Here is a 13516-nt window from a genome sequence, read left to right on the forward strand (position 1 = left end):
TGACAGTTAAAGCTTGAGAGAGAGAGAGATAGAAGGGCCCACAAAGAGAATACAGAAAAACAGTAGTTAAAAGTACAAATTTTGATTATCAGATATTTTTATATCCTGACCAACACACCTTGGTGTTCGCTTAATGAACTGCCACTGTCTATGTTGACCCCTGAGTTGAAGTTTACCTTGCTGCTTGCAGGTTTTGTGGAGGGCTGATACTGGATATCAAAAGGAAACTTCCCTGGTTGCCCAGTGATTTCTATGAAGCATTCCACATTCAGTCTATTTCCACGATCCTCTTCATCTACTTGGGCTGCATTACCAATGCCATCACCTTTGGAGGATTGTTGGGGGATGCAACAGACAATTATCAGGTGAGAACTACACCCAATTGACACTTCCAATCACTGGGTCCTAACATACCCAAACGCACATTAACAGATAACGTGAGGTGACCAATACCCACGGCCCAAGATACCTTCAAAGTTGAAGAACAAGACAGAGGCTGATTTTGTAGGAAATATGCTATTTCTTGAAATGCATCTGAATTTTGAGAACTCCTATAAAAGTATAACTATAGTTATCATTCATGGAAGACCATTGTCTCCTGAAAGAGGCAACATTTTGTTTTCTGCAATCAGCACTTGCTTCCACTCACTGAGGATATAAGCTCGAAATGAGGGTTCATTTCTCAGCAGCTTATGTGCAGGAGGATGCATCCAAGATGGCGGACGGGTCTGCTCAACACACCATTGCAAGGTGGAAGGGACATGAATCGGAATTATGATTGTTGTGAATTATTATCAGCTTATGTTTGACACTGTGGAATTTTCCTTATCTCACAAATATTCCAGAAACGCATGTGGCCAAGATCAATTATTTTTAATATGCTCTTGGCAAACAAAGTATCTGTCACCAGCTGCCAAGGTAACCCGCTATTGTTACATTCATTGTGCCTTCTGTTTTCTCACACACTACCTGCATGAAAATGAAATTCAGAGTAAGGAAAGCTTTAATTGAGTTTCCACTTCTACTAACTGATTTAAAAGTTTGTAAGGAATGGTCCTTACGCCATCCAAATCACACATGTACAAATAGGTGTTATGAGTAGCTTGCAGTAATGCTGACAGCTTTTAACTGGGTCCTGCAGCTAGCATATATTATATTATTCTACATTAATACTCCCTCTGATATATTAATACATTAATTCTCCCTCTAATACCCTAAATGTATTCAGTCTTGAGATGAGGACTGAAAACATTTTAACAAGTCAATTTCAAGCAAATCTTTGTCAATGGTATTCTAAGGGAGGTCCCTTAGGGAAATTGTCATTGATTGGAACCTTCTCAAGTGCTGAGCTTGCCAGCAATGCTCTCATCTCATGAATGAGTGCAGTAATTTGTTGTGACATGGAATGCAGCCTCTGGAAAGGCGGTGGAAGCAGATGCCATTAGTAACTGTCAAAAGGGAATTGGAAATATACTTGAAAAAGAAATATTTGCAAAGCTGCGGGAAAATTACAGGGACATTGATCCTAATTGGATATTTCTTTTCAAAGGGCCAGCACAGACATGATAGGCCAAATGGCCTCTTCCGTGTTATGAGGTGATTGTTTTAGCAGTCATGGTGCCTAGCATAATTCAATCCAAATAGACAATCCAAAAAGCAAAAAGAATGCAGAAATAGTTAGCTAAAACACCACTAAGTCGGAGGAAATGATGCTTATATTGCACAGTATTTTGCTTCAAGACAACTGGCTGGACTTATTCTGAGTATCAACAGACTGAGGGCTTGTCCCTTCCAAAGTAACAAACTGCATGTAGCCTTCAGTGGCAAATAAATGCAAAATAATGTTCACAAGGATAAATTAAATATTACTCCATGTTAAATCATGTCATTTGGACAAAGCTCAAACTAGTACAGAACAAATTTCAGGCAATATCAGGAAATAGATCATTGACAGAGAGTTATCATCAGGTGAAATAGAATTCTGGATATGGCAAATCGTGTCAGGAAACCAGAATCGTTGAGAAAATAGATGTGCCCTATTATGGATGGCGAGATGTTTCTTCTGGAAGAATGACTAATATGGACCATTCTATCTCATGACCTTGTGCATGAATGTATCATTCCCTTTTACTTTGTACAGTATGACCAGCAGAAACATAAATGTAACCAAATGTCACAGTATGTGATGGAACACCGATACAGAAAGTGTGTTGAGTCAGATTAGTTTCAATTTTGGCAACAAACTAATAATCCTGCGTTGTATGAAATTCCATGTAGCTTTGTGCCTTTTACTTAAATCTAACAGGCTGTTTTGTTTCTGCAAACAGGGTGTAATTGAAAGTTTTCTAGGCACTGCGTTCACAGGTGCTGTATTCTGCTTATTCAGTGGACAGCCTCTCACTATCCTTAGTAGTACAGGTCCAATCCTCATCTTTGAAAAGCTTCTGTTTGACTTCAGCAAGTGAGTGTTTTGGTTTCTTAAATTTTGTTTCTTAGATGAAGTGAAAGTATGTCTTTCTAATTACCTATTTGCCAAAGGAAGTTGGAAGGATGTTGAATCAGTATCTTGTATCATAGAATATAAGATTGTCTTAATAGGACCACAGTTCTGAAGGACTTTTTTTTAACTCTGCCTTAGGAATATGTTTCATATTTGGAGTTTGTAATCAGACTGATGGGCTGGGATTTATTGAGGAGTCCTTCCGTATAGAATGTTATTTCAATGCAATAGTTATATTTTAAATTGTTCTTGACAGGTTATTTTAATGTAATGGTTATAATTTTAAACTGTTCCTTCAAACAACCTTGAGGGAAAAATTGTGCATTTATCTATTTACAATGTTGCTTCGCAACTCTAAGAATATTGTTTTTGCTGCAGAGGAACAGTTCAACATTGTTTTGCTGCAATAATAATGGCCCTGCTTTGCTACGAGACAGACATTGGTTATTCCAGCAGAAATGGGAGTAGTGCATGGGGACCCTGCAGAATCTTCACTTTAGCAGATTCTAAAGGAATTGCCCAGGATTTAGAATTTTCATTATACATTTCCTCTAAGCGAGGAACCATCTGAAAATTTTTATTTAAATTGGAGGTTTCTGAGGAAATTAAGTAAAATATTTACTCAGGAAAAGTTAGACTTGTCTAAAACCTGAGCAAGTTTTCAACTGACCCCATACTTCAATCCCTACTGTGCAGAAAGAGACATTTCAACCCATTGCGTTCACTCTGACCTACCAAGACCCAAGCCCCTCTCCGCCATTTGCACATCACTGGATGCTATGGGTCTTTTTTTTTAAGCAGAGCTAATCCACCTAATCTGCACATCTTTAGACTGTGGGAGGAAACCCATGCAGATACGGGGAGAATATCCAAACTGCACAAAGACTATCACCCGAGACTGGAATCGAACCTGGGTCCCTGGCAGAGTGAGGCATCAGATTAACTGCTGTGACAATGTGCTACCCTCATACTTACCTCAATCCCAACCAACAGGGCCTCCCAAGGTACCAACGCCTCTTGCCCTGCCACCCTACCCACTTCTCCCACCCCCAGACTGGATCGAACAGGATGTGGCCTTCCTGACCCTGCTGGACCCACCACTCTGCATTGGACCTACCATTACTGGACCCAACTCAAGCACCCTACCTCCTACCCAGCTGGCACCCTACCAACCTGGTACTCAATCATTTACTCATCTGGCATCCTGCTCCAAGCACCATGATCCCCTCCCCATCTGTTACTCTATTTAGCTGACACCCAATCCCTACCCAGCTGCCATCCTACCTTGCTGGGACCCTAATATCACACTTAAATTTGTGCTTAGCAATTGACAGCAGTGTCAAAGTGACTGTTGGGACTTTAAATGTCAGAATATGACAAATGACTCCTGTGAAAAGGGAGATGTGTTTTACCTTCCTCCGACAATTCTGCTTTGTAAAAGAACTGTCAGAATGGAACTATGTATTTCCTGAACCACAATCTCCTCTCACATGTGGGTGGCACGGTAGTTCAGTGACTTGCACTGCAGCCTTACAGTGCCAGATACCCAGGTCCGATTCCATCCATGGGCGACTTTCATGTTCTCCCCATGTCTGCATGGGTTTCCTCCCAGTGCTCCGGTTTACTCCCTCTGTCCAGGGTAGGTGAATTGGCCATGCTAAATTGCCTATTGTATTCAGGAATGTGGAAATGCAAGATTATAGAGATAGAGAAGTGGGGTGGGTTTGGGTGGGATGCTCTGTGGAGGTTGATGTGGAGTCAGTGGGCCAATTGGCCTGCTTCCATACTACAGGGATTCGATGATTCTATCAATGCAGAGCTCCCTTCTTTTGTAAAAGAATAGCCAGATTTGCAATCTGAATGAGATTATCACTCTCTGAAAATCTGGATCATGATCCGAGCTCATAACACTTACTGTAATTTATGTGAAAATCAGACAGCAACTTGAGCGACTATTTATGCATTGTTGTAGTTTAGAAATCCAGAAGTTGCAACCAGATCTACATCTGACTGTCTGTTTCACAATTCAAGCATATCAAATGGAGTGAGGTCCTTGTAGATACTGACTAAACTCACTTTAAAGAAAAGTAAGCCTTGTCCCTTCCAGGCCGAGTGTCTTTAATAGTGTGCTCGATTTTAACTAAAACCAGATTACTTCTTGGACTGCAAATTTACTTCTATTATTGCTTTTACATGTGTTTTGGGAGACAAAAATAATTCAAGGACCATTTTTCACTCCTTTCTGTTTCTTTTGTCTCCTGCTTTCTCTTTTCCGCCCTCTCTTAATTTTGCTTTTGGCATCTGATTTGACATGAAATTCACTGTCTGGATTAGCGGTGCTGGAAAAGCACAGCAGTTCAGGCAGCATCTGAGGAGCAGTAAAATCAACGTTTCGGGCAAAAGCCCTTCATCAGGAATACAGGCCTGTGTTTTTCCAGCACCACTAATCCAGAATCTGGTTTCCAGCATCTGCAGTCATTGTTTTTACCTCATGGAATTCACTGTTCCAACTGACAATTCCTGGCTGAGAGTCTGCATTGTTCATTAATGAATCTTTGGTCTGATAGATTAAATAGACATCCAATGGATCACTCTACCCATTGCCCTGTATTTCGGCTGATTGGCAAACTCATTCAGTCCAGGTTCACCCCTGCAACCGGTTCACTGCTAAAGGAGGTACATATCTATGACTTAGTGTTTATCAAGGATATTTTGGATTCTGCCTTCATTCAAATCCATTTTGTCCGTCTGTAAACATTTCATAGAAAATGGAGCGATGCAGACTAGTTCATTTTGGTTGCCCTGAACTCTCATGTATGGCAATTTGAGAAAACTGTAAGCGTCTGCAAGCTAACATGCAGGCAAGTGACAGGCCAATTCCCCTCCCTAACTGACAGTGGGAATCAACTGTGCCTCAATCCAGAAAGGTTGCTTCAATGACATGTGCTCTGGTCCCGGTTTAATATTGGAAATGGATTTTTGGTTTCCACTAATGTCACTACAAATAATTCATTTTTAATCCCTTCACAAGACAAAAACAAAATTAAAGGACACATATCTCTTACAGAAGTAATGATTTGGACTACCTTGAATTCCGGCTCTGGATTGGTCTCCATTCTGCCATTCAATGCCTTCTTCTAGTTGCCATGGATGCGAGTTTCATCATTAAGTACATCACACGTTTTACAGAGGAAGGCTTCTCCATGCTTATCAGCCTCATCTTTATCTATGACGCCATCAAAAAAATGATAGGGGCCTTCAAATACTACCCCATCAATTCTGGCTACAATCCAGATTATGTGACCATGTACAAGTGTGAGTGTGTGGCTCCAGATTCAGGTGAGTCAGGCATCAACTCAGTTGAAAGGGATGAGAAAGAAAACAAATGAGTAGCAATCGCTTCATATCAAAACTAGTTTACATCCTTCTTCTCAATTTCATACTTTTCTATGTTTCCCCTGTTTCTGTTGGCAATATTTCAAACTAGTCTACATCCATTAAGGCTGGAGACGTCTATTGGCTCTCTTGACTGAACCAGCAAGTGTATAATTACTTTTTTAAACATCCACCTGCCCAAATCACAATAGGTTCCTGAGCCTAAAGTGTTTTCACACTTGCAGAATTCCCACCAGTACCACTTGATCTCAGAGGTCCTTGAAAGTTGCTCAGGAAGAAATTGCACTGCTGTACAGCTGGAGTCTCTGTGTCTACAGCTTATGGCACACGTTCAATTAATGCCACATTGTGTCCACAGCCAGAAGTGATGTTTGTGGCTCTCACACAATCCTCTGAAATTCATCATGGCAAGTTAGAAGGTGGATGTGACCATAATAGTAGCCAAGCTGCTTAGGCCTGAAATTGATTTTTGTGTTGTAAAGGCAACTAATATTGGTTATAGGGAATATTCATCTTTAAATGTGTAATTCTTTGAATGGGTGCCTGTTGTCAACTACTGTTAATTTGGCTTCTGTAACTGATTATTTATTATTTTTACATCTGCTGCAAACTCTGATTGGCCACTTCTAATCTTGGGTAAGTTTCCGAAAGAAAACTCTCTAAAAATCCTTTCATCTTTTTCTTTCCTCTTCCCCTTCTATAATCTGATGACTTTGACTGGACATGGAATTGAAACTAATCATATTTAGATTTAGTGTGATAATATTGCATAGTAGCTGCTGTTTGGTACAAGTATTGGAAGCACAGACTTGAGCATTAGAAATTCTCCATTCAAACATTGTTTGTAACTCTCTCATCCTGACCCTTATCATCATTTATTGTTTGCAGATTAGAAGTCTGGCTGTTCTGAACCACAAAAGCACCAGGCACAAATTAAGTGTCAACATTCCCTTGAGGGAAAACATTGGCTTCTCTACATTAGGATCACTGCCGTTTCGATTATCTGAGGAAAAGGAGGAGGTCATGAAACCCCCTCAAGCCTTTTCCATATTGCAGTGAGACCATGGCCAACACGTATCCTAATTTCATTTGTCTATTTTGTCTGTATATCCTTTAATATCCCTGCATAGCAAAATGCTATCGATTCCAGATTTTACTTTATCAATTGAGCTTTGACCCATTAGGTTTTGTGCAAGATAGTTCCACACTTCTGCAACTCTTTGAGTGAAGAGGTTTTGTTTTCTTTTTTAAGCCTGCTACACATATTTCTATTAAATAAAATGCTTAGAGAAAATCTTCAGGTTTTCCTATCCACAATGTGGAGAAAGTGAAAAAAAGGTTTGCACACAGAGTATGTTCTGACTCTTCACTTTAATAGTGTGAACAGTTTTCAGATGCTCATCTTAAACATAGGTTGAAACATTTGCAGAAGATAAAAAGATATTTTTTGTTCATCTTAATTTCCCCCCGGAATGGTCCAGCTTTGAATTTAAGGAGATGTCCTTTTGTCTAAGACTCTCCCACCAGTAGAAATAAAGTTTATTTCTGTCAACCCTATCAGTTTCTATGAAAATTCTGAAATCGTCTATCAGATCATCCCCAATACATTCAAGCTGAATTATTTCTCTTCATAATCTAACCCACGGACTCCAGATGACATCCTGGTGGCTATGTTTTGGGATTCCTTCATTGTGACTTTCACACAGTGAGATGACCCAAATGGCTCACTTTATAATGAGAGATGAGTTGTCTCATTAAAAATTAAATCAGATGGAGTTTCATACTCCAGAAACTATTTTAAATGTGAAAAGAATTGAACAGTTGCCACAGCTTTCCTTTCCTGCAGGCATTCAGGATATTTAAATGTAATATCCTCAATTGATAATTCTGTTGAATTTAGAATAGATTCCCTACAGTGTGGAAATAGGCCCTTCAGCCCAAAATTCCACACCGACCCTCCGAAGAGCAATCCACCTCCTTTTGATTAATGCATTTTACACTATGGGCAATTTAGCATGACCAATCCACAAGACCTGCATATCTTTGGACTGTGGGAGGAAACTGAAGCACCTGGAGGAAACCCACACAGGGAGAATGTGCAAACTCCACACAGACAGTCGCCTAAGGCTGGAATCAAACCCACGTCTCTGGCGCTGTGAGGCTGCAGTGCTAACCACTGAGCCACCGTGCTGCCCCAAAAAGATCAGAATTTCAAAAGATCAGAATTTCAACAGAAATTCGAAATTTGTAGACATAATTTGTCCTTCGAGTCCAAACAAGCCCTTTGTTTTGCGTTCTTCTGGGAAAACATTTGTCTATATAATGAATAGCAATTGTAAATGTATGATTTATTAATTGAACAGTGACACATTAGGAGAATGATCTGCACAGAAACCATTAGCGAATGAACAGTTTGTGCCGATCAATGGACAAACTTTTGTTTAGATTGCAAATAATATGAATCAAATTGACACATGCTGCCACTTGAAAAAAAGACATTGTGTACTTAAGCACCAGGGCGTTCAAATGTTTAACTGCTGATTGCAACCAATGAGGAATATATTTCATTTATATGGAGAATGGTCCTTTTTATTAACATATAAAATAAAGAAAATCCAGTGCACTGTTTTAAATATGAGATTCTTATTTACTTAAGCTTTATAGGATGTTCAACTTCAGTTCCAAGTAATGTGTCTGTTCACCGCTGTTTCCAAATCAATTAGATGAAAGACTAAAACATTCAGAGGATTCAGCAAAATCAGAGTTTTGCTGAAGGCTGGTTGTTTGTTATTGGTTGGGATGATTTATTAAAACAGCATAAAAGGGAATAGGGATGGAAGTGCCAACAGCTAAAGAATGTCTACAAAGCCAAGATTTTGATAACAATACTAAACATGTTATTTTGTTGCCTCACAGTGAATTCAACTCTGTTCAATGCTTCAGATTCACTGGCTTTGAATAACACTAACATTTCTTTGGTAAGTTTCAATCTCCACAATTTGACTGGCATTGTTCAATGTTTCCTTCAATCTCCATCAGCAGATGGGAGAAAAATTGGGTCATGGTTTTGCACAACACCAGAAAACATGGGAACCCCAGGAATGATATTAGTTCAAGAAGGCAGCTCACCACCACCTATTGAGGGGAACTAGGGATGGGCAATAAATGCTGGCCCGATTAGCAAAGCACTCATCCCATAAATTATATATTTTTTTGAAAATTCCAAACTTGCACTTCCCACCAGAGACCATCTCAGCAATGATGAGGCAGTTTTAGTTGAGAGACGGCCTAATAGAAGTATATAAAATAATGATGGGTATAGGCAGAATTAGTAGTAGTTGACTTTTCCTTAGGATGGGGATTTCAAGACGAGGCGACACATTTTTAAGGTCAGAGGAGAGAGATTCACACAGGGTTCTTCATGTGTGGAATGAACTCCCTGAGGAAGTGGTGGATGTGAGTACAATGACAATGTTTAAAAGACTTCTGGATGAGTACATGAACAGGAAAGGTTTGAATGGATTAGGACCAGGAGCAAGTAGATGGGACTAGTTTTGTTTGGGATTATGTTCAGCATGGACCATGTTTCTGTGCTGTATGACCCTGAAACTAAGAACACTAATGTTCTTGCTGTATCTAGCAACCGGGTGAAAATTGCCAGCACCCTAACGACACAATTTCTCAATTCAAAATCAGTTCCTAAACTCTAGCACTAGAAAGGTCAGAGCAACAGACATACGTGAACACCATCCCTTCCACCCACCATGCCAACTCTGATGTGTATAATTAATCCTTATCATTGTCATGGCAATGGCAATAATTAGCATCGGTTTGGCATCCAAATCCCTAAATAATAGCAGTTCAAAAGCTCGTTCAAGGCATCTCACCATCACCTTTCAGGATGGAAATAAGATTGTGAAATAAATGTTGGCCTTGTTCATTACTTCTACACCTTGAGAATGAATTTATAAAAGCGATGACACCTGGTAAGAGATAACACTTATTTGGGAAAGGCAAGACATCAACCGTTTGTCTCAGTTCTCTAGTTGCCTAAGTGGATTACTGAGCCCATTTGATGCTGCCAGGTGCAAATGCCCTAAATCAACATTGAAATGTTATGACACCTTTTATGTCTCAACTGGTGTTGCAAATGAACCCATGTCATCCATGAATTTATTGTAGATTATCATGTTGAGTTATGATGTTGATAGGAACATCGCTCATGGTGATGATATCTGACCCCCTAATGAAGCCTCCCCACTTGTCTACATTTACATGTTTTATCTGCTAGAAGCACAAAGATTGTGGTATAGCCTTTTTCTGTAGAGCGCACCTTTTGCATACTATACAAGTGTTTGTATCATCAGGGAAACTGTAGTGCTCGCAATAATTACAGCTTATAACATGCCTGTTTAAACCAACAAGAGTTTGAGTCTTTGCACAACTAGATAATGCATTATTAGGTAAAGACTTTCTTAAAGTATCTTCATTTCCTTTTTTCTTTCCTAAGTATAATGTTGTCAATACAACAGCACTGGACTGGAGTCAACTCAGCAAGAAGGAATGCCTCACATATGGGGGGAGCCTGGTTGGAAAGTCCTGCAAGTATGTTCCAGATCTAGCCTTAATGTCTTTTATCCTCTTTTTTGGGACATACTCACTGACAGTGACCCTCAAGAAATTCAAGTTTAGTCGCTACTTTCCAACCAAGGTAAGTGCTCTCCTGAAACACTTATGGGTTCAAACTTTGCAGATAGTCTGCAAGCTCAGGCAGAGCAATAGAATTATTCCACATGTCGCAAAGAATCTTGCCAACAGCTACTGAATCCAATTTGTTGAACATTATTGAATTTGCTTCAAACATGTTTGTTGTCCATGCTCGAATAGTGGTCATTACAATTTTATTCTCCCAAGCTTTTAGAGAAGGTGCATTTCTTCAAACAAATAATGTTGAAATTCACAGTCCAGCTTCCTTCACCTCTTTTCCCAATGGCATTTACACAAAGAAAACTTGCCATTCTCAAGCTAAATACTGACAAAGCAGTCAAAAAGACGGCAATATTTTCCTCCAAAAAATAAATTAAACAGTAGAGTATAAATCACAAATGCTAAAGCAAGCTATGATCTCAAACATGATTCTGAACTGATCTATGAGTGTTGTGGAAATAGAATGCAGCAGAAAGTAAGTCATGTGAACAATTGTATATGAAATGGGGTGCAAAGAATTGCCCATGGACATTTCACTAGGCAGGAATAGAGTCATAGAGTCATAGAGCTGACAGCACGGAAACAGACCCTCGTCCCTGCTGACCAGATATCCTAACCCAATTTAGTCCCACCTGCCAGCACTCAGCCCATATCCCTCCAAACGCTTCCTATTCATATATTCATCAAGATGCCTTTTAAATGTTGCAATTGTACTAGCCTCCACCACTTCATCTGGCAGCCCTTTCCACACACGCACCACCCTCTGCATTAAAAAGCTGCCCCTTAGGTCTCTTTTATATCTTTCCCCTCTCACCCTAAACCTATGCCCTCTAGTTCTGGACTCCCCCTCCCTGGGGAAAAGACTTTGACTATTTACCCTAATTATTCCCCTCATGGTTTTATAAACCTCTATAAGGTCATCCCACAGCCTCCAATGCTCCAGGGAAAACAGCCCCAGCCTATTCAACCTCTCCCTATAGCTCAAATCCTCCAACCCTGGCAATATCCTTGTAGATCTATTCTGAACCCTTTCAAGTTTCACAACATCCTTCTGATAGGAAGGAGACCAGAATTGCACGCAATATTCCAAAAGTGGCCTAACCAATGTCCTGTACAGCCGCAACATGACTTACCAACTCCTTTACTCAATACTCTGACTAATAAAGGAAAGCATACCAGACAAATAGATCAATGGAGTGTGGAAACAAAAGCTTTTCGCATTTTAAAAGCATCTACAAAAATCCATAAATTTCACAATTTCCATGTAGAATTTGGCTGTGTAGTTGCTTTGCTCCTCACTAATTCCCCTTGCAGTCTATGCTCAGGCTACAGAGAAGACTGTCTCCTCTCAATGCTTTACCTGTGCTTGTGACCTTGACCCTGAAAATGTATTTCTCTTTCCTTGCATGACCTTTCTCCCATGTCCACTTATCCCTTTATTTCCATTAGATCCGAAGCCTGATCACAGACTTTTCTACAGTAATCTCCATTCTTGTTTTCTGTGGAATCGATGCTGCTGTCGGACTGGATACACCCAAACTGCATGTCCCCAATGAAATCAAGGTTTGAGTAGAACTTGGCCATTTAATATCTCTCATGTTGATGTACATACTTTAGAAGGCAGCTTCCTACTGTTTTTGAACCTGAAATGTTCCTAAGTGTTGTAACATAACATTGAAGTAAATATGTTTTCTAAATGGGTTACGTTTAGTTAGTTTGACTAACGTTAGTTTCAGAGTCATGGGAGCCAAACCAGGAAACTTTCAATTCTTTGTCAAGGAATTTTCTCTTCTTCCACAACTTGGCTTCCCGCACAACTTAAGCCTCCTTAGAAAACTAGTGACTTTTTCATAATCGATGAATAGACTAAGGATCTCTTGTCAAAGAGGTAGTAGTTGGTCAAGTAGGATGGCCAATCTGAATGCTACATTTTCTAGCTTGCTTGATTTTCTCAAACAATTTTTTTGCACTTATTATTAACTAAGCAGATCATTGCAGGATACAGAGACCTGAAAATGCAGGTGTCTGACTACAGCATAAAAAACACCATGTTCTAGCCCATTTCAGTTCTGAAATAGGCTTATTAGACTTGAAACGTATACCCGCTTTCTCTCTTTCCATATGCTGCCAGAGCTGCTGAGTTCCTCCAGCACTTGCTGTTTTTACTTATAGCAGGTCTTTTGTTCACTTGAAATGTGCCAAAATATAACATACTTCCCATGATCACAATTTAAACTGGGGGGAAAAATCCTTTCTTGTTCTGCCAACAGGGGCAAACTGGATTTCACTGAAGTCCCTGTTCAAGACATCAAGTGCTTCACCTCAGCCTGATAATTTGTTAAACCAATGGGATGCACAGTCAGAGCTGCCCAGGGGAGGCCAACTGAATTAGGATCTATTTTCTCTGCACACTCAACATCATAGTTATCAGAACTTGGTGTACCTGGGGAAGGTCTGGTTGAGTAACATTATTTGGGATGAAGTGTAACTTCTTTCCTCGAATCAACGTTAAAAATACTTATTTCAATATTTCCTCATTCCTTTACTCTTTGACTCTTATTCTTTTTGTATGTCACATCTCCGTCTGGATGTTTCTACCATCTGTTCTGTTGATCTATCTTAGCTCCGGAAACTTATCAGTGACTTTTCTATCTTCACGTCTATTCTGATTTTTGTTGGGATTGATGTTCTTTTTGGACTGAACACACCAAAACTTCAAGTGCCAACTGAGCTAAAGGTAAATCTCAAGGGCTTTTCATCAGTAGAATAAATTAAATAAATGGGAAATGGTTTTAGTTGTATGTTGGTTTATGGAACTGTCCTTTCGTACCCAGGTCCCTGCTTAAAGTATTCCATCAGTAGTGAGATTAATGACCATTCAATGTTAACATAAAGATTCCACATCAATTGAAT

General features: G+C 39.7%; 1 protein-coding gene across 6 annotated transcripts in view; it reads left to right on the plus strand.

Annotated features, from left to right (window-relative positions):
• The window catches only part of LOC140459721 (electrogenic sodium bicarbonate cotransporter 4-like), a 78982-nt gene that overhangs the window by 42166 nt on the left and 23300 nt on the right, over positions 1-13516 (plus strand). For 3 of the 6 annotated variants that reach the window (XM_072554163.1, XM_072554166.1, XM_072554165.1), the window contains 6 exons: positions 191-365; positions 2328-2461; positions 5568-5839; positions 8813-8874; positions 10407-10607; positions 12053-12166. In XM_072554163.1, coding sequence (XP_072410264.1) covers positions 191-365; positions 2328-2461; positions 5568-5839; positions 8813-8874; positions 10407-10607; positions 12053-12166 — 958 coding nt within the window. Of the gene's footprint in view, positions 1-190; positions 366-2327; positions 2462-5567; positions 5840-8812; positions 8875-10406; positions 10608-12052; positions 12167-13226; positions 13341-13516 lie in introns of all 6 variants that reach the window. The other 3 variants (XM_072554161.1, XM_072554162.1, XM_072554164.1) reach the window with 3 other exon arrangements.

The sequence above is a fragment of the Chiloscyllium punctatum genome, chromosome 35 (genome assembly GCF_047496795.1).
Source record: "Chiloscyllium punctatum isolate Juve2018m chromosome 35, sChiPun1.3, whole genome shotgun sequence".
Classification (NCBI taxonomy): Eukaryota; Metazoa; Chordata; class Chondrichthyes; order Orectolobiformes; family Hemiscylliidae; genus Chiloscyllium; species Chiloscyllium punctatum.